This window comes from Neopsephotus bourkii, unplaced genomic scaffold (genome assembly GCF_033783945.1).
Source record: "Neopsephotus bourkii isolate Nb327-2 ecotype Australia unplaced genomic scaffold, CSIRO-AGI_Nbou_v1 NB_1400, whole genome shotgun sequence".
NCBI lineage: Eukaryota > Metazoa > Chordata > Aves > Psittaciformes > Psittacidae > Neopsephotus > Neopsephotus bourkii.
In genome coordinates this window covers 251,139-268,866 of record NW_026901877.1, presented here as the reverse complement: position 1 = coordinate 268,866, position 17,728 = coordinate 251,139, and the positions used below count along the sequence as shown (strand labels likewise).

General features: G+C 56.5%; 2 protein-coding genes across 2 annotated transcripts; one reads left to right on the top strand and one right to left on the bottom strand.

Annotated features, from left to right (window-relative positions):
- Window positions 1-273: 273 nt before the first annotated feature.
- On the bottom strand, window positions 274-6,221 carry LOC133220081 (parathyroid hormone/parathyroid hormone-related peptide receptor-like). The gene is made up of 12 exons (XM_061367912.1): window positions 5,827-6,221; window positions 4,842-4,947; window positions 4,401-4,511; window positions 3,921-4,299; window positions 3,459-3,645; window positions 3,001-3,154; window positions 2,783-2,843; window positions 2,425-2,491; window positions 2,039-2,133; window positions 1,818-1,959; window positions 1,684-1,725; window positions 274-1,396 (listed from the first exon to the last, which is right to left on the bottom strand). Exons 1-12 carry the CDS (start codon window positions 5,902-5,904, stop codon window positions 1,034-1,036), a joined length of 1,785 nt encoding a protein of 594 aa, XP_061223896.1. The 5' UTR covers window positions 5,905-6,221; the 3' UTR covers window positions 274-1,033.
- A 2,706-nt stretch (window positions 6,222-8,927) lies between these two features.
- Window positions 8,928-15,501, top strand: MYL4 (myosin light chain 4). Its single transcript, XM_061367838.1, has 7 exons — window positions 8,928-9,270; window positions 10,585-10,612; window positions 11,953-12,102; window positions 12,617-12,790; window positions 13,303-13,380; window positions 13,971-14,014; window positions 15,258-15,501. Exons 1-6 carry the CDS (start codon window positions 9,172-9,174, stop codon window positions 13,997-13,999), a joined length of 558 nt encoding a protein of 185 aa, XP_061223822.1. The 5' UTR covers window positions 8,928-9,171; the 3' UTR covers window positions 14,000-14,014; window positions 15,258-15,501.
- Window positions 15,502-17,728: the final 2,227 nt, after the last annotated feature.

Here is a 17,728-nt window from a genome sequence, read left to right as displayed (position 1 = left end):
TGTGTGAATGCACAGAAGGATGCACATGTTCACTGCCTTGAGGGACTGTCTCGCATTAGAGCAGGTAGGAAAGGAAACCCCGTGCTGCCACCAACACACTGTTTAATGTTAACAGGTACACACGTGTCCATTTCCAACAATGGGGAAATCCTCCCCTCCCCTGTGATCTGGTGGAATTACCTGGGCTGGGCAGTGCAAGCCCCACTGGAATGGCTTTGCCCATCAGGTGAAGAGCTCTTCCAGCAGCACAGTACAGCAGAGAGGAAGGCAGAGTCTGGCTGCTGCCACCATGGATGTGCTTCCAGCCCTTGGCACCCTCCACTGCCCTCCAGCAACCACCGAGTACCTGATGGAGTTCAGGGATGGGAACAAGCCACACAGACCATGTCTTCATTCACTTTCAAGAGCAGAGGGCTGAGCCTTTCGCATGCAGTAGCCCATGTGCTCATGGATGATGGTGCTGGAAAGACAAGGGTGGACCCAGCATTGCCCTGTGCCCATCCCAGCCCATGCAGCTTGGCCTGGTGCCTGAGCCCATTGATCCCAGTGGATGCTGGGATCTGCTGCAGCATCCTCATGCTCCCTGTTCCTGCTTTACCACAGCTGTGAGCTGCACAAGGATGCGGTTAAGGGCAGGATGAGCTGCAGAACAGCTCTACACAGCACCAGGCTGTACGATCTAGATGCTACACTGGGGAGTCAGACTATGGGCTTGTTGAATCAGCTTTATACACACTGGAGCTGAAATCACCATCTGGACCATTGAGGTATTTCCTGGGGGTGATTCAAGGCTTTGCATGCACAGACATCACGTACATCAGTCACTGGTGTGTGGAAGGAAATGAGGTTTGGAACCGGCTACTCCTTTATAGACCAGGTAGGTAGAAAGAGCCACATGGTCCCTTTGCACACTGCCTGTGAGGGAAGGGAACTGGATTGTTCCCTATCTCAGCTCTGTGCAAGCATGAAAGTGTGAGGATCAGCATCTTCCCAGTCCCAGCTGGATGCCCAGAAGGGAAACCCCCCATTCGCTTCACAGCATCGTCTCCAGCTCTTTGTTGAGGTTGGGGTGACCCTGATCCAGGTCTGTTGGATCCCCTGTGGTTCCCCCCCCAGGTCTCTGGCTCATCTCCTGGGTCCCACAGGGCACAAAGTTATCGGAGGCAAAGGAGCTGGGGACACAGCCCGGGAGGCTGGCCCGGGCCGGCAGCAGCAGCCCCCGCTGCTGGGTGCTCCCTGCTCCTCGCCCCCCCAGGCTGGTGCTGAAGCTGGTGGTGGGGTGGGAGCTCAGCCCCCCATAGCAGTAGCTCCCCACTGTGCTGGTGGCACGAGCCTTCTGCTTGAAGTCCAGCGCCAGGCTCCTCCGAAAATGGGCTTTCTTGATCTCTGCCTGCACCTGAGGGAGAGATCAGAGGTGGCTGCTGTGTGCAGCCCCTTCCCCAGGGAATTCCCCCTTCCAAATCCCAGCCTGGTTTGGGTTGGGAGGGACCTTAAAGCTCCTCCAGCTCCAACCCCTGCCACGGGCAGGGACCCCTTCCACTGGAGCAGGTTTCTCCTTCAGGGAGCCTAAGATCTAATCCTACTGAGAGGGATGGATCCAAGTTTTTTCCCAGCCTGGGGGTTCCGGGTTGACTTCCCCAGCCCCAAAGAGGCTGCGCCAGGGAGCTCAAGCTCCCAACTTACCTCCCCATTACAAAAGCAGTAGATAAAAGCCACAAAGAAACCCTGCCAAGAGAGACAGAGGTGAAGTTGGAGCTGGGCCACCCCGCGTGTGCTTCCTCGCTGCTGGGATGAGCATTGCTGGGTGTTCGGAATACCTGAGAGGAGTTAAAGAGCATCTCGTAATGCATCTGGATCTGCCACAGGACCCCGGAGACTTCGGTGTAGGGCATGGCCATGAACACCACGTAATGGACTCCGAAAAGCGGCATCAGCACCAGCGTGGACTTGAGCAGCTTCCTGAGAGCAGAAACGCTCCGAGAATGAGCCCGAGAGGCAGCGGCGGGGCCAGGGCAGGGGATGCGGTTCCAGCGCTTGCCTGTACTGCTGCCGGGGGTCCGGCTTCCCCGCGTGCGTCTCCCAGAGCTTGGAGGCCAGAACCCGGACGATGTTGAGGAAGAGGAAGAAGTTCACCTGCCAACAGCCCCCACTGTGCTTCTATTGCCCACAGCCAGCGTGGGCCTGCCCCAGCAGCCCCCCGGCACGAGAAGAGGCAGCTGTGGGTGAGCTGCAGGCAGGGACACGGAGGTGATGCTGTGGGCAGGGACCAGTGTCCGTGCATCCCTGCATCCCTGCATCCCTCTGCGTCGCTGCGTGCCGGAGGGGCTGCAGGCACAACCTCAGGGACCACAAGTGAACAGCTCTGGGCCTCTACCCAGCCCCTTTCCCAAAGGGGACTGGGGGATTCAGCCATGGGATTCTTACCACAATGGCAGCCAAAATGGGGACCTGATAAATCCACTTCATGTTCCCTGCACTGAGATCCCAGCACCTGCAGAGACCCATAAAGAAACATCCTGAAGGAACCTGGCCAGGAACATTGCCAGCTGATGGCTCTCTTTACCCCATAACCAACATCCCCATCCTCCCTTCACTCCCTTTGTGTAAGTCTTGACCCAACAGCAGCCACACTATGACCATTGATACTCTGGATCCCTGTCAGTTTGATGGACAAGCCTCACAGTGTGCTCACTCCTCTCGCTCTTCATGCTCAGTTCATTCTGCTGGCATTTGCCACCAGCCTTCCCCTCCCCAAAGGGCTGTTGGAGGTGGACCCACGTACTGTGTATCAGCCAGGGAGGCCCTGACACTGGCCCAGATGGACACGAACACAGCAGGGAGACCTGGAGGGGCAGGAAACACGGTGAGGAGCAGGGATGAAGCATCGCCTTTGCAGACCAGCGCAGGTCTGGTCTGCATCCCACTGCCCTGCCTTGAGCATCCTGTGCCACTCTGATGCCACGGCTCCCAGCTGCTCGCAACACTGGGGTCCATGCTTACCCCAGCCGATGATGATGAGGACCCACAGGTAGCTCTTGTTGGAGAGGAAGGCCATGAAGATCAGGCTATGCAGGTAGAGCCCTTCCACCAGGATCCAGTAGTGGTTGGTGGCCAGAAAATAGAGGAAGAGAGTCACTGCCACCTTGCAGCCCACCTGTGGACACGGAGGCAGGGAAGTGCCCTGAGCGCAAAACCTGACCAGCAAACCCCAGGCTGTGCCCCATCTCCCCTGGGATATTCCAGCACTGTGGCTCTACATCTCCCATAGGAAAGGTGCTTCCCATACCAGACCACACTGAAGTCCTTTGCCTGCTGTGGCACCAGGGTGGGCAGAGCTGCAGGTTGCCCTTCATCCCTCCCCTGAGCAGCGCAGCCCCGAGCTGGGAGCATCCCAAGCACATCCCCTTGCGCCAGGCCTCTTCCATCCCCTTTCCCCCTGATCCTGCCTCCACACTTGCCAGCTGGCTCCGATGTCCTGGTGAAGGACCCATTTCTGCCCTGAAGTCCTCCTCCCGCATCCTCTCCATCTCCGTGGCCAGGGTGCCCGAGTAGAGCACCGTGTCCTTCACGAAGATGCTCACCGCCCGGCAGATGAAGGAGGTGAAGAGGTGGACGTGGATGTAGTTGCGTGTGCAGTGCAGGCGCCTATGGAGAAGGGATGTGACACGAGCCCGGCCCCAGCTGCCCAACAAGCTCATTGCATGTGGGACACAGTGAGCTCCAAGGTGTCAGCCCAGAAAACAGACCTGGAGGCAAGTGGGGCATCCACAACCTCAATAGCAGGGTGGAACTGGTCATACTGGGGGTGCTTTGGGCTGGGGTTTGGGGCCGGTTCCTGATCCCATCAGAGGATGGTGTGTGCAGGTGATGGGGAGAGGAGGGTTCTCTCTCATGGGGATGAGGTTTTGGCTTCTCCTTACTTGAAGTACAAGAGGATGCAGACAGCGACAATGAGGGAGGCCAGGGAGATGGAGTAGCCGATGGTGTACATCAGGTGCAGGCGGTCAAACACCTCCTGGAACCACAGAACCATGGCATGGTTTGGGGCGGAAGGCACCTTAAAGCTCATCCAGTTCCACGGGCAGGGACACCTCACACTAGGGCAGCCTGCTCCGAGCCCCATCCAACCTGGCCTTGAACACTCCCAAGCCCTATTCCCAGGGAGCGAAGTCACCTTCTCACGGCTCCGGCTCTCGGAGGAGAAGAGCAGAGCGCACTCGGTGTAGTTGGCCCAGGTCTTGTTGATGCTGAGAGCCACGGCCCAGGTCCCCGAGGAGCTGCAGTACCGGTGGGCACGACCTGGGAAGGGCGATGGGCGCAGCAGAGGGACCCGAGGGAAGCACATCCCTGCTGGTGGGGGGTCACCGAGGGTCTCTCCCTGCTCGGGTCCAAGCTCTCACCTCGATGGTTGAAGTCATAGATGTAGTCAGGGCAGGGCACCGACACCTCCTGGCTGGGGGAGCCCTTTGGCCAGCAGATGATCCCATCCCACTCAGGAAGGCAGCTGGTGTCTGGGCAAAGAGCAAGGAGGCAGTTCCCATCTCTAAACAGGGACACAGCTTCCTGCAGCTCCCCCAAGGGAGCATCACCCCGGCCTGCACGGCTTGCAGCAAGCTGCTCTATGGAAGGGGTCCGTGCCCACGGCAGGGGTTGGAGCTGGAGGAGCTTTAAGGTCCCTTCCAACCCAAACCAGGCTGGGATTCTGTGAGCAGCACCCAACTGCACCCAGGGTGCCAGGATCTCCACAAACCCTCAAGCTCCATCCTCTCCCATCCGAGGGAACAGCATTCCCCATGGTGTATGCTGGGGCCGGCCGACCCACCCGCAGGGATGGGCACTACCTTGGATCATCTCCAGCTGGGCTTTTATGTCCCTCTGACATCTCTCCTTGGCTTCCACCAGGAGGTAGATCTGCTCTTCCTTTGTGAGAACATCGTCGGGGTCCACCTGCCAGGACAAGGCTGATGTGGTGACCCCTCCAGCAGCCTGGCAAGGGGCTCCAGGGATGCTACAGGGACCTCCTGACATGGGGCCGATGCTTTGCTGCTCTTTGCTGCTCACAGCATCGAGCAGGCCCAGCCTCAGGGTAAGAAATGAGGCAAAGGCAGGCAGGGAAGCCAGGACACATGGATCATGAATGTGCTGGCAGGCAAAGCTGATGGATGCCCTCCCAACCCTCCCGTGTTTATGTGGCTTTGAGGAGGCTCAAACACAATGATGGGGAAGAGGAAAGCCTCCTGCTCTCGTTCTTCCCTCTTGCAAGGCTGAGGCTGACCATGAGCCCCCTTCACCCTGCCCATGGTCCACTGAGAAACACATGGACATGGGTGCTGTGTTGGGCTTCCAGCCCCACCAGTGAGGTGGGCAAGACGTCCCCATTGCCCACATGGAGCCCTTCAGAGCCGGGGCTGCAGCTCTGGAAGCACAGAGGAGTTGGGATGCAGGGGGTTCACGTTGGCTCCTGGACTGCCCATGGCCAAATCCTGCCCCAGAGAGGAGACCCTGAGCTCCCACCCGTGCTCTTCAAGGCAGCGCCTGTTGCTGGTGGGGGGCACGGAGCAGGACTGGGGGTCCATCAGCAGGAGCTGACTATAAATCACCTCCTTCTTCTGCTCCCTGTGCAGCGAACCTGGCCTCAATGGGAAAACCACCCCATTGTGGTGTCTCCATGGCTGTGGAAGCTTTTAGCAGGAGCAGAGATGCTCTCCCTCCCCTCCTGCCCCGCAGCTCTGTGCGATGGGATGTGCAGCCGGGGCGGGATGCACAAGCAGCAGGGGTTCAAGGCAGGAGAGGACCAGAGGAGCCCATAGGACCATGCAGACTTACCAGAGCCCACGCAGAGCTGAGCAGACAGCAGCAGAGGAGAAGTGCTGTGATCCCTCCCTCGGGAATGGACGTCTCCATGGTCCCGCCGTGTCACTGGGATGGACCTCAGGGATGCTGAGCTGGAGGAGCGCTGCCAGCCCCAGGCTGTGCAGGACAGAGCATCTTCTGGGGCACCTTCCCCACTGCTGCCCCCCTGGCAGTGCTATAGGGATCTATCTGCTCACGGGCTCACCAGGTGAAGGGGGTTCTTCCCCCATCATCCTTGCTCCTATTCACTCTCCATCTCCCGCCTGCTTTAAGCAGCTCCTGGAGCGTGTGCAAACAGTTCCCACTGGGATGGGGATGGCAGAGGTTTATTGGCTCAGCCCTAGGTGCTAAAATCCTCTCCATTCAAGGCAGATTCCTCTTCTCCTGTCAGAAACTCCTCTCGCTGCCTGCTGCTCATTGCTCAGCTGTCACAGCATCCCCCCGCTGCCCCCGTGCTGCTCAGTCCCCTCCTGCCCCACACTGGTCCCAGTGAGCGGGGAGGACAGTGGGGAGAGCCCCAGTGATGTGGCTGGAGGCAGGGGGCAGCGGGTGCAAGCACGTGAGCATCACCTCGGCACTGATGCTCCTGGGGTGGGATGTCTTTCAGGCAGACGCCAGCTTAACCCTTTGCCTTCTCTAGGGGCTGGGGCTCAGACCCGAACAAGCACCCTCCTGCCTTTGTGTGCTCGCTTTGCAGAAGGATCTCACTGCACAGCAGCTTTAACCTCCATGGATGAGGCTAAAAGGGCACCGCAGTCCTGACAGCGGAGTTCCCACCCTGCTGGGTGCCTCCCTCAGCCCATGAACGGGATGAGCCAAACCAGCAGGTCCTGGGGCACCAGCTCAGGGTTGGTCTCATTGCAGCCGACAACACCCCCATCAGAGCAGTCTCTTGGCACCTGCATCCCCTTGGGAACACCCCAGGGCTGTCCCAGGCCTTTCAGGATCATTCTGATGCCACCCGTGTGGGTGGCTTTTGGGACCATTTAGGGCCACAAGGATGCTCAGGCGCTGGAGCACCTCCTGTATGGAGCCAGGCTGAGAACACTGGGGCAGCTCAGCCTGGAGAAGAGAAGCTGCGTGGAGACCTCAGAGCAGCTTCCAGTGTCTGAAGGGGGCTACAAGGATGCTGGAGAGGGACTCTTCATCAGGGACTGGAGCAACAGGACAAGGGGTGATGGGCTCCTGAGGCGAGGAAAGGTGCTACCAGCTGGATGAGAGAGCAAAGCAAACCCAGTGACAGCGCTCAGGAGGTGCTGTGCTCCCTCTGGTTAAGTCAGACAGGAGAACAAGCCTCTTGGTGGCTTTCCCTGCCACAGCAGTAAACCAAGGAGGGATTAGGGGCATCCTCGGCAGCTGCCTCTCTCCTCATCCCAGTTTAGCCACTACCATGGACCATTGGTGGATGCTGACAGCAGCCCTGCATCGCTCTGCTCATCGAGATGCTGCACAGGCACGAAGGGCAAGAGATGGGAGAAGCATCTGAATTGCAGGATCAATGTAAAGGCTCTTCTGAGTTCTGATTCCTGACCCTGAAGCTGCAGGGAGCAGAGCTGAGGGTAAAGGGAGGTTGTTCTTTACTGTATGGGTGGATGCCTGCTGAGGGGGAGGCAGCAGCACGCAGGGGCAATTTGATTCCCAGAACCTGACCCAGGATCCGAGTTTGCCGTTAGCAAAACACGTTGGGTTTTTCTTGCTAAATGACTTCCTTTATTATAGAGCGCTCTGGAAAGCAATCACTGCAAATGACTCCCATCCAGCCCCGAACCCACGCGAGCAGCCCTCCGGTGATGGCACACAGCACTTTGCTGCTGCTCCCTCCCCCTGAGAGACCCCCATGACCCTGCTCGTGATGGCTCGAGCAGTTCCCTTCACTCCCAGCCCCGCAGCAGCTCCTAAAGAGCAGGATTAGACCATGCCAAGCCTGACCGCTGCGGTACAGCATGACCTGAACCAGCCTGACTCGACCACATGAAAACACAACTCTAGATGCATTTTCCTATAGCCGTCTATAAACTGTATTTAAATACATACATCTATGAAGTGTGTGTGTGTATATATACGTACAGAACGGGTCAGGCTCCAGCAGCACCAAGACCTCGCAGCTCTCACACGAGGACCAGCAGCATCTCGCAGGATCCTGGTCCACCCAGCGGCTTGTGACGGTCCCTGCAGCGCAATTTAAGCCCGCGCTGGCTGGAGCAATGCAACGGGGCCCCAGGTTTCGATGTCTCGGGGTAACCCTCAAGCCCCAGTTTGGGGAATGCTGAACCCCGATGACCTCTTCTGCATCTTCTGCAGGTCTGCAAGCAGTTGGGAGAGGAGGCTGAGAGCAGGAGCATCGCCCACCGGAGCCTGCCCAGTGCCTGGAGAGGAGGTGAAAGGAGATGGTGCAGCCCATGCTGCCCTGCAGGTTTTGGGGTGCATGGGATAACACAGCTGCAGGTCGGGCAGAGAAGCGATCCAGAGCATCCCTGGGGAGAAGAACTCGGGCTGATGGTGGATGAGAAACTGAATGTGAGCTGGCAGTGTGCACCTGAGCCCAGAAACCACCCGTGTGTGGGGCTGCATCAAAAGGAGCGTGAGCAGCAGGTTGGACCTGGATGATCCTAAGGTCCTTTCCAACCCAAACCATTCCATGGTTCTATGATGAGCAGCGCAGCGCAGCGCTGTGAAAGGACCTGAGCTGATGAATTAAATGCCTGGCTTTACCCTTCATTTGCATTTCCCTCCCTATCTCTCGTCTGGAGGTGAGCACAGCTCCTCACCCGCACCTATTCCAAGGCACAAGCTCATCCCTGGGGAGCAATGGGGATAAACCAGCCCCTGAACACGAGGCCTGAGCTCCTCTGTAGCAGCCCTTCCTAAACCCCGCTGTCACAAAGGGCTCTGCAGCGCTTGCCCTTGAGGCCTGCCCAAAACCATTCGTGCTTTCCCCATGGGCATCCCGGCAGCTCCATCAGCCCCGGGTCGCTGCTTCCCTGCCAGGCCCCCGGCTCGGATCGAGTTTAGGCTTCCAGTGCTCAGCCAGCGAGCAGCCCCCGTGCAGCCCACCCGGGGCAGGTGCTGGGGGGTGCCCGGTGGCTTGGCCGTGCCGGGAGCTGATGACAATGGGCAATTGTCGAGTTGGGGCCCCTCTCCTTTGAGTTTTCTTCCTTTTATAGTAATTAGCAGTTGCTCCGGCAGCTGGCCTGCCCCTGCGGGGTGAGCGCGGGGCTTGTATATAAGGGAAGGAGCAGCCTTTGCCTTTCACCCTCGGTTCAGTGGCTTCGCTAGGCAGCAGGACCCGTCCCTGCCCCTTCACACAGCCCCAGAACGATGCCAATCAAGAAACCTGACCCCAGGAAGGAAGCGGCCAAAGCAGCTCCGGCCCCGGAGCCCCCCCGAGAGCCTGCCTTTGATCCCAAGAGCGTGAAGGTGAGCGAGGGATGGAGGCGTCCCCGTCTCCCTTGGTACCAGTCATCTGCAGGCATGGGCAGTGCGGTGCGCCAGGCTGAGAGCCAGGGCTGGGAGGGCAGGGCGAGCGCATTGCATTGGAGCAGCGGGCTGGGAGGGATGTGTGGATGCAGAGGGCTGGGAGGGATGTGTTGATGCAGGGGGCTGGGAGGGATGTGTGGATGCAGAGGGCTGGGAGGGATGTGTGGATGCAGAGGGCTGGGAGGGATGTGTGGATGCAGGGGGCTGGGAGGGATGTGTTGATGCAGGGGGCTGGGAGGGATGTGTGGATGCAGAGGGCTGGGAGGGATGTGTGGATGCAGCGGGCTGGGAGGGATGTGTGGATGCAGAGGGCTGGGAGGGATGTGTGGATGCAGCTGGCTGGGAGGGATGTGTGGATGCAGAGGGCTGGGAGTGGGGGGCGGAGTTGATGCGAGGGCTGGGAGGGATGTGTGGATGCAGCGGGCTGGGAGGGATGTGTGGATGCAGAGGGCTGGGAGGGATGTGTGGATGCAGAGGGCTGGGAGGGATGTGTGGATGCAGAGGGCTGGGAGGGATGTGTGGATGGAGAGGGCTGGGAGGGATGTGTGGATGCAGAGGGCTGGGAGGGATGTGTGGATGCAGAGGGCTGGGAGGGATGTGTGGATGCAGCGGGCTGGGAGGGATGTGTGGATGCAGAGGGCTGGGAGGGATGTGTGGATGCAGAGGGCTGGGAGGGATGTGTGGATGCAGAGGGCTGGGAGGGATGTGTGGATGCAGAGGGCTGGGAGGGATGTGTGGATGCAGCTGGCTGGGAGGGATGTGTGGATGCAGAGGGCTGGGAGGGATGTGTGGATGCAGCGGGCTGGGAGGGATGTGTGGATGCAGAGGGCTGGGAGGGATGTGTGGATGCAGCTGGCTGGGAGGGATGCTCTCCTGGCTGTGGGGATGTTTCAGTCTTCCCCCTTGTCAGGGTCCCAGCAGCCACCCACTGCCTCCATCCTGAACTGTTTGGCTGCCTGTGTTGTCTCCTCCACCTGAGAGCATCTTTTAGCCAAGTCAGCACAACGGGAGCTTGGTTTCTCCGTGATTCCCCACGTTTTAGTCACATATTTAAGCCAGAGATGTGGCAGGGGCATTATTTAGAGCAGGCTCAGTGTGGAGGGTGTTTAATCACTTGAACAAAGGAGCAAGCATCGTGAAAACAGCATCCTTTCCACCTGACTGTGGAGAGGTTCAAATGCAGGGAAGAGCCCCTTCATTACCCCTGTCCATAACGTAACGCTGATGCCTGGCGCTGTTCTCTTCTCCCGACAGATTGAGTTCACTGCAGAGCAGATTGAAGGTAAGTGCAGACTTCACCTTTTCCCAGGGATGCCATTAGGAATAGGGAGTCCTTTTTCCAGGTAGCTTTTCACAGCAGACATAAAGGCCAAGGCCCCTCGCATCAAACCCCCAGCATCAGGATGGAAAGGAGATGGGGAAGGGAGGAGGCAGCCGATGGAGATGGGAGCAATGCTGGGAGCCAGCACAGGGATTTAGCTAGGGCTGTTGGGAGCAATAAATGGACCCTGGCTCCTTGCTCTGCGCTGGGGGTGCCCCAGTTGAAGGGGACAATCCCTGCTTCAGGCAGGGAAAAGGTATTTTTCCATTCATGGTGAGAGATGGAGCCTGGTTCAAAGCCGGATTCGTGTGGGAGGAGCAGCCTCTGGCGATGCAGGGACTGAGCTGGGATTGGGATTCCTCATCTCTTCATGCCTCTGTACAGAGTATGGGAGGGACAAGATGCGAGGGCAGATCCTGGTGTGGATACTGGGAGGAGGAGACACAGGATCCTGCAGGCTTGGCCCCAAACCAGCTTTGGGAAGGAGAGCAGGGCCAGTGGGAACGGGAGCAAGTTAAAATGTGAAGGCGTTTGGATTTAACCTGCAATGATGTCCCCCAATACGTGATGTGCTCCCATGGCTCCAGGTGGTCAGAGGGGACTGAGCACCCTCACAGTGACCAGGACCTCACAGTGGGGGATGTCCCCCCTCCCTCAATATGCCATATGGAGGGATCTCATCTGCAGGGATGGAGCCATCCCAGGGTAACAGCAGCACCCTGAGGTGCTGGGGGGACCATGGACAGGATTACGGGGACACGGACAAGGGGATGTGGTCCATGGCATGGTGAGGTTCAGTGAAGATACAAAGATGCCAAGTAGAAAAGGAGCAAATCCAAGGCAAGGAGCAATCCCTGGGCCAGGATTCCCACCAAACACAAGGGGATGCCTACCTGACTGTGACATCTCCATCACTCCATGGAGACTGCGATCACCTCATCCCACCCAACAGCAGGAGAAGCAATGGCTCTGCTGGATGCTATGAAGCAGATGGGCCAGAAACTGGAATTCACTGGTGCCATGGACAAGAAACCCACAGCTCTGGATGCTATGGGAACAAGCTTGGGAATGAATCTCCTGCATCCTTCCCATGGTCTGCAAGGCTGGGGGGGACATGGTCGCCCTTCCTCAAACACAGCCAACACTGTGTTGGGTGCCAGCAGGGCCATGGGATGTCGTGGGGACCATGGGGATGCAGCGGGAGGGCACCCACCATGCATGTGTCCGTCTTTCCCTTGCTCCAGTGGGGTGGGGAATGGGTCCAGCATGGAAAGGGACATCTGGGCTCTTCTCATCCGCAGAGTTCAAAGAAGCCTTCAGCCTGTTTGACCGCACGCCCGCCGGGGCCATGCAGATCTCCTATGCCCAGTGTGGGGATGTCCTACGGGCGCTCGGCCACAACCCCACCAACGCAGAGGTCCTGAAGGTGCTGGGCAAGCCCAAAGCAGAAGGTGAGAGCAAAGTGGGGCAGCGGGGACATGGTGGGACTCGTAATCCCTGTGCTTCCTGGCAGCACGTGAAGGATTATGTCCCCTTTAGGAAGAACTCAGTGAGATGAAGGAAATGATGCAGAGAGGCTTCACTGCATCACTACCCTTCACTATACTATGGGTCACAGAAGGGCTAGTCTTAAGGGAGTAGACATAAGGGAGCAGTCCTCACCCAGGGATGGTGGCAATGGGTGCTTCACAGACCACATCCTGAGCTGGTGCAAACCTGACTGGCTCCAGTGCAGCTGCATGGCCTTGGTGGCAAAGGACCCCCCTGCTGCTATCAGTGGTCTGTGTGCGGTCCCCAGGTGTTAACACTTTATCCCTCATGGGCATCTTCCAATCTCAAGTACCAACAGTCCCACCACCTCGTGGTGCTTCTCTCCTGTACTTACACAAGACCAGGCAGTGCTCAGGGGCTGATTTCAGCCCATGGAGGTTTCATCTCTGACCCCATCTCCTCCTCCTCTTCCAGAAATGAACACGAAGCTGCTGGACTTCGAGGCCTTCCTGCCCATCCTGCAGCACTTCACCCGCACCAAGGAGCAGGGCACCTTCGAGGACTTTGTGGAAGGGCTGCGTGTCTTTGACAAGGAGGGCAATGGCATGGTGATGGGTGCCGAGCTGCGCCATGTGCTGGTCACACTGGGTACGGGCTGGCCCTGGGCTGGGCAGCAGGACACAGGCCACTCCTAATGTTCCTGTACGTTCCTGTGTAACCTTATCTAGGTGTTCCTGCTCCGGCGGGGGGATTGGACTAGATGATCTTTTGAGGTCCCTTCCAATCTCTAACATACTGTGATACTGTGATACTGTAATGGCTTGGGTTACTTGGGTGGCCTCATGCATCAGAGAGACCCTTTTGACTCTGCTGCTCATAGGCTTTCATTAGTGGCTCCTGAACATGTGGCCTTTTCCACCTTACCACTTCATGCATGATGCAGGTGAGATGCAGAGTCCGTAACACCCTCAGTTATCAGACAGCCACTGCAGTTTGGTCCTCTCTCCACAATCTCCCGGCAGCGTTCCCCGATCTGTGGTGTCACACAGCTCCTGTTAAACCCCTTTTTCCTTCCTCTGGTGACTTTGGCTCTCTGGGAAAAGGACAGGAAGGTCCTGGGGGGCTGAGAGCCCTTCCCTCACCTCTCCATCATCCTCCAGGAGAGAAGATGACAGAAAGCGAGGTGGAGCAGCTGATGGCAGGGCAAGAAGATGCCAACGGCTGTATCAACTATGAAGGTAGGAGCAAGAGATTCCCATTGAGACCATCTCAAACACGGTTGTCTTGGCTTAGGGTGCGAAATGGGCCCTCTGGGGGGACATTGGTGATCACTGAGAGGGAGGTATGGACCAGCTTCCAAAGCTTCTCCAAGGAGAGCGGTGAGACGTGTACGCTGGGCTGGGAACAAGGTGGCTGTGTCAGTGACCTCCAGCTGAAGAAGGCACGTTTCCAAGGGTTTATCCCCAGTTCTCCACCCGTTTGTTGTGAGCTAACAAACAAAGCCAGCACCTTTCACAGCAGAGGCAAGCTGGGGACATTCGGGAATTTGGCCCCAAGAGGGTGACAATCTGGCATAGGTGGTGGTTAAATCTGGGAACCCCTAAAATTGGGGAGCATTGAGGAAAAGGGGGACCAATTTCCCTTGGCAAACTGAGGATATTGGCTCTGGCTCGTCCCCAAGAGGCGTTTGGGAAGGTAGGAACAGAAGGTGAAATCTCAGCCCTGCATCGCTCATCCCCTTTGTCCCTGGGGTGCCCCAGGCTCTGCCTGCCCCACCACAGCTCACATCCTTTGACCTCCCATGCTCATTCCTCCTTTTTCTCCCCAGCTTTCGTCAAGCACATCATGTCTGGGTGAGAGAAGAAACTCCAGGTGAGTTTGTGGTGTCTGAAAGTGGAACAATCCCAGCTCTGCAAGCACCAGAAGCTGCGTTCATGATAACAAACCTCACGGGTAACTTGTGCTGTCTATCGAGGACAGCATCAACCCTGTCACTGTCCGTCGTGGCCTGGTTCATTGTGTTGATGATAACAAAGAGGTTGCTGTGTTTTATGGTGCTATGTTTGCTAAGCCCCCAGGAGGTGGGCATCAGTGGGAATAAGTATTGAAAACCCCGCAGCAGTGAATGAGTTGATGCTAAGGAAAGGCGAAACGCTTAAACAAGGGAATTTCTGAACCCAGAAATATCAACATTCCCATTCCCGTTAGAAAGAAGATGGGAAACGTACCAGCTCCCATATGAAGATAGATAGGCTGAGAAAGTTGGGGCTGTTCAGCCTGGAGAAGAGAAGGCTGCATGGAGACCTCATAGCAGCCTTCCAGTATCTGAAGGGGGCCTATAGGGATGCTGGGGGTGGACTCTTCATTAGGGACTGTAGTGGTAGGACAAGGGGTAATGGGTTCAAACTGAAACAGGGGAAGTTTAGATTGGATATAAGGAGGAAATTCTTTCCTGTTAGGGTGGTGAGGCACTGGAATGGGTTGCCCAGGGAGGCTGTGAATGCTCCATCCCTGGCAGTGTTCAAGGCCAGGTTGGATGAAGCCTTGGTTGCCATGGTTTAGTGCGAGGTGTCCCTGCCCATGGCAGGGGGCTGGAACTTGATGATCTTAAGGTCCTTTCCAACTCTAACTGTTCTATGATGCTATGATTCTATGATGCTTGGTAAGCTTTTTGTGGTCCTCAAAGTCTTGCCTGAGGAAAACAAAGAAAGAGGGTGAACAATCCCTCTGAAATCTATGCAGTTTAAAAGGCAATCCAAGTTATAAGAGCTAGTCCCAGCCTCCCCTCCAGATACTGCTACAGATACAAATTAAACACTTAAACCCCTCTGTTTTCCTCTCTACAAACCTCTTTAGCCACCAGGAGGTTAAAGCGGGGACAGAGAACTCTGAACTTTGCATGTTCAGCATCCTTTTCATCTTGGTTTGAATCCATTTCTCTCCAGCTCCTGTTCACCAGCTCAGCAGCACAGGTGCTTGGGTGGCAAATGCTGCTGGAAAGCTTAACTCCATACGAGCCCATTGGCATGTAACTGGTGTGGGATTACGGCTACGGACATTCCCTCTCAGCTCAAAGATTCCCTGGGCTAAGCCCTCTCCTGCTCTTGTCCCCCAGCTCTCAGCAGTGTTGGAACCCACCCGAGCACCACAAGCAGTGAGATTCCTCCACCCGTGTCCCCTCCACGCTGGATGTCACACATCTGCAGATGTGCCACCACGGAGAGCTGGCCTCCATGAGCGTGTGCCGAAGCCTCGGTGGACAATGAGACCTCTGCAGCTTGGGTTTAACCCTTAAGTTATTCTGTTCAGTCTTTTTTTTCCTGTGACATTTGGCTCATTAAATTGCATCCTTCTTCCCTCACATGGTTATCTCCGCTTGGGTTTTACTGCTCATTGAAGTGGTAGATGGAAGAGACTCCTGGGTCTCCACCAGCTCCCTGAGACAGCAGAGAGGGGAAAAGGGCAGGTTTATGACCATTAGATGTGAGGAAACAGGGAGGGTCTTTGCCTATCCCCATGGGGGACCATGGGCTGTGATCTGGCCACATCTTGCTGATGGAGCAAAGAGAGCAAGAGGGACAAGTTGCATCCAGTTGTTCTTCTCCCCTGTTCTTGGGATGCTCTTTACCTCCCGTGTGCCCTAAACCCAGCCCTTTTCCAGCCCTTTAGCCCATTAGCCTACAACATGCTCCAGGTCCACAGGAGCAAAGGTGGGGTAAAGGGGGACCTGCTTAGCCCTGTCACTGTCTCGGTCCCAGGAGAGACCAACAGGGTCCTCTCCTTCACCAGTATAAGGCCTGTCCCAGCCAGAAAAGGCCAGAGGCCCCTTAGAGACAAAACCACCCAAATCCACCCAGGAAAATACGAAAAGCATTAATTTCTGTACACCATCAACAGGCCCCAAAGTCCAGTCTTGAAGGATGAACAAGCGAGGGGGAAGGAAAATGGGGAAGCAACAGGTCCCTGTGGTGTGGGCAGTGCCTGCCTGGGATGGAGCCCAGCCAGGACAGGGCTCCAGGATGGTTCCTCTCCAAGCAGACAGGCAGGAGGTGGTTGGAGCTCTGGGGGCTCTGTCTCTGTTCCTACCTGCAAAGAACCCATCAGAGCATCCTTCCAAGTGGTGAATAATGCATGGCAGGTAACTGAGTTGCACACCTGGGAGCAGAAAACATCTTACTTGGATCTGGTTCCCACCCCAGTGTCCTGGCTCCAGGCCTTCGATCAGAAATTGAAGGTGTTTTGCTCTGATGGAGCTGACTTCAGCTGCCACTTGTTTGTTTCTGTGCAGTGATTGAGTAACAGCTGCTTTCTATTCCCACTGTGATTCAAACGCTCACCAAAAGCAACACAAGCTGTTTAGAGATGCCAACATTAGATTTTACCTCCTGTCTGTGGTTATTTCTACAGCTTCCATTAGGGAGAATCTGGGTATCTCGCTTTTTTAATGTATTATTTCTGCTTCAACCTGGGAAAGGAGCACCAAGAAGGGTGAGAAAGGACATTGCTTTGTCTTTGAGCCTCCAGCTCCTGTGCAGACAGGAGTGTTCTTCACCCTGTAAATGAAAACCAAAGAGACAACCTGAAAGAGAGCAGTGGCAAATGACAGCACTAGGGAAAATGGTGAGAGCTGTGAAATCCACCCTCCGAGGCACCCTTGGGGTAGCAGCCAGCCACGCTGGACTTTGGGAACCTGTTCTGTCTCCTTAGGGTAAAGCAGAGCTGCTTTGTACTGAAGCAGGTTGGAAAGATGCACTTGAATAGGCACAGGGTATACCTCCATACAGCTATATCCCTCTGTACTCTGTACTCTCTGCTCTGGAAAAGCCAAGGATCCCAAGGAGCAAGTGGTTTTAGCCCCACAGACGTGTGGACACCAGGGAGTGATTGACCCCATGAGCAGGCCTGCACTGCAGGACTGGAGGAGTCTTATGTCCCAAGATAAGAGCCAGCACTCTGTCCTTTTATAGTTTGGATGCTTTGCTTGAAGTGCAGGAGACTCTGAGGAGGGGTTAAAGGAACCTCCACCCTAAGGGGAGCCCATGGCTCTATCTGCTCAGGCTGCGATAAGACAGAGCCTCATACCAAAGATGGTCTGGGTGTCAGGAGGGTTAGTGCAGCACCCTGCGAAATGGAAGAGACAGATGGAGCCAGCTTTCATCCTGAGGAGATAGCAGCAGCGCATAGCAGGGCAGCAAGATCGGAATGAGGATGGTGAGCATGGTCTGTGCTCCTTCAAAGGCTCCCCGGGACCCCCAGATGCACGTAGACACACGTCCCCATCATCCCCATCAGCGTGCAAGCCTTCCCTTTATGGAGGGCAGACATTTCACTGTAGCGTGGTGTCTGCACCCTTTGTGCTCAGTGGAATGAGTTGGGTCAACCTGATGGCAAACCAGATATCCACCCCAGAGGGAAAGCACTGCTCCATGACCCTGTTTATTATGGCTTTCCATGCCAGCCTGCTCACACCCTGAAAGCAAACACCTGCAGACGTACTAGAGCAATACCCAACTTGTAAATACCCTATTCGGAAACACGGAGAAGGACGTGTAAAAAGCGCACGGAAGCAGGCAAGGCAAGCCTCCT

Coding starts and splice junctions, on each gene's coding strand:
- LOC133220081 (XM_061367912.1), bottom strand. CDS start 5,904: ATGGAGACGTCCATTCCCGAGGGAGGGATCACAGCACTTCTCCTCTGC. Junction 3,155..3,458: donor CAGGACATCGGAGCCAGCTG/GCAAGTGTGGAG, acceptor CCGTGTCCACAG/GTGGGCTGCAAGGTGGCAGT. Junction 1,726..1,817: donor TGCTCTTTAACTCCTCTCAG/GTATTCCGAACA, acceptor CTCTCTTGGCAG/GGTTTCTTTGTGGCTTTTAT.
- MYL4 (XM_061367838.1), top strand. CDS start 9,172: ATGCCAATCAAGAAACCTGACCCCAGGAAGGAAGCGGCCAAAGCAGCT. Junction 9,271..10,584: donor TTGATCCCAAGAGCGTGAAG/GTGAGCGAGGGA, acceptor TTCTCCCGACAG/ATTGAGTTCACTGCAGAGCA. Junction 13,381..13,970: donor CGGCTGTATCAACTATGAAG/GTAGGAGCAAGA, acceptor TTTTCTCCCCAG/CTTTCGTCAAGCACATCATG.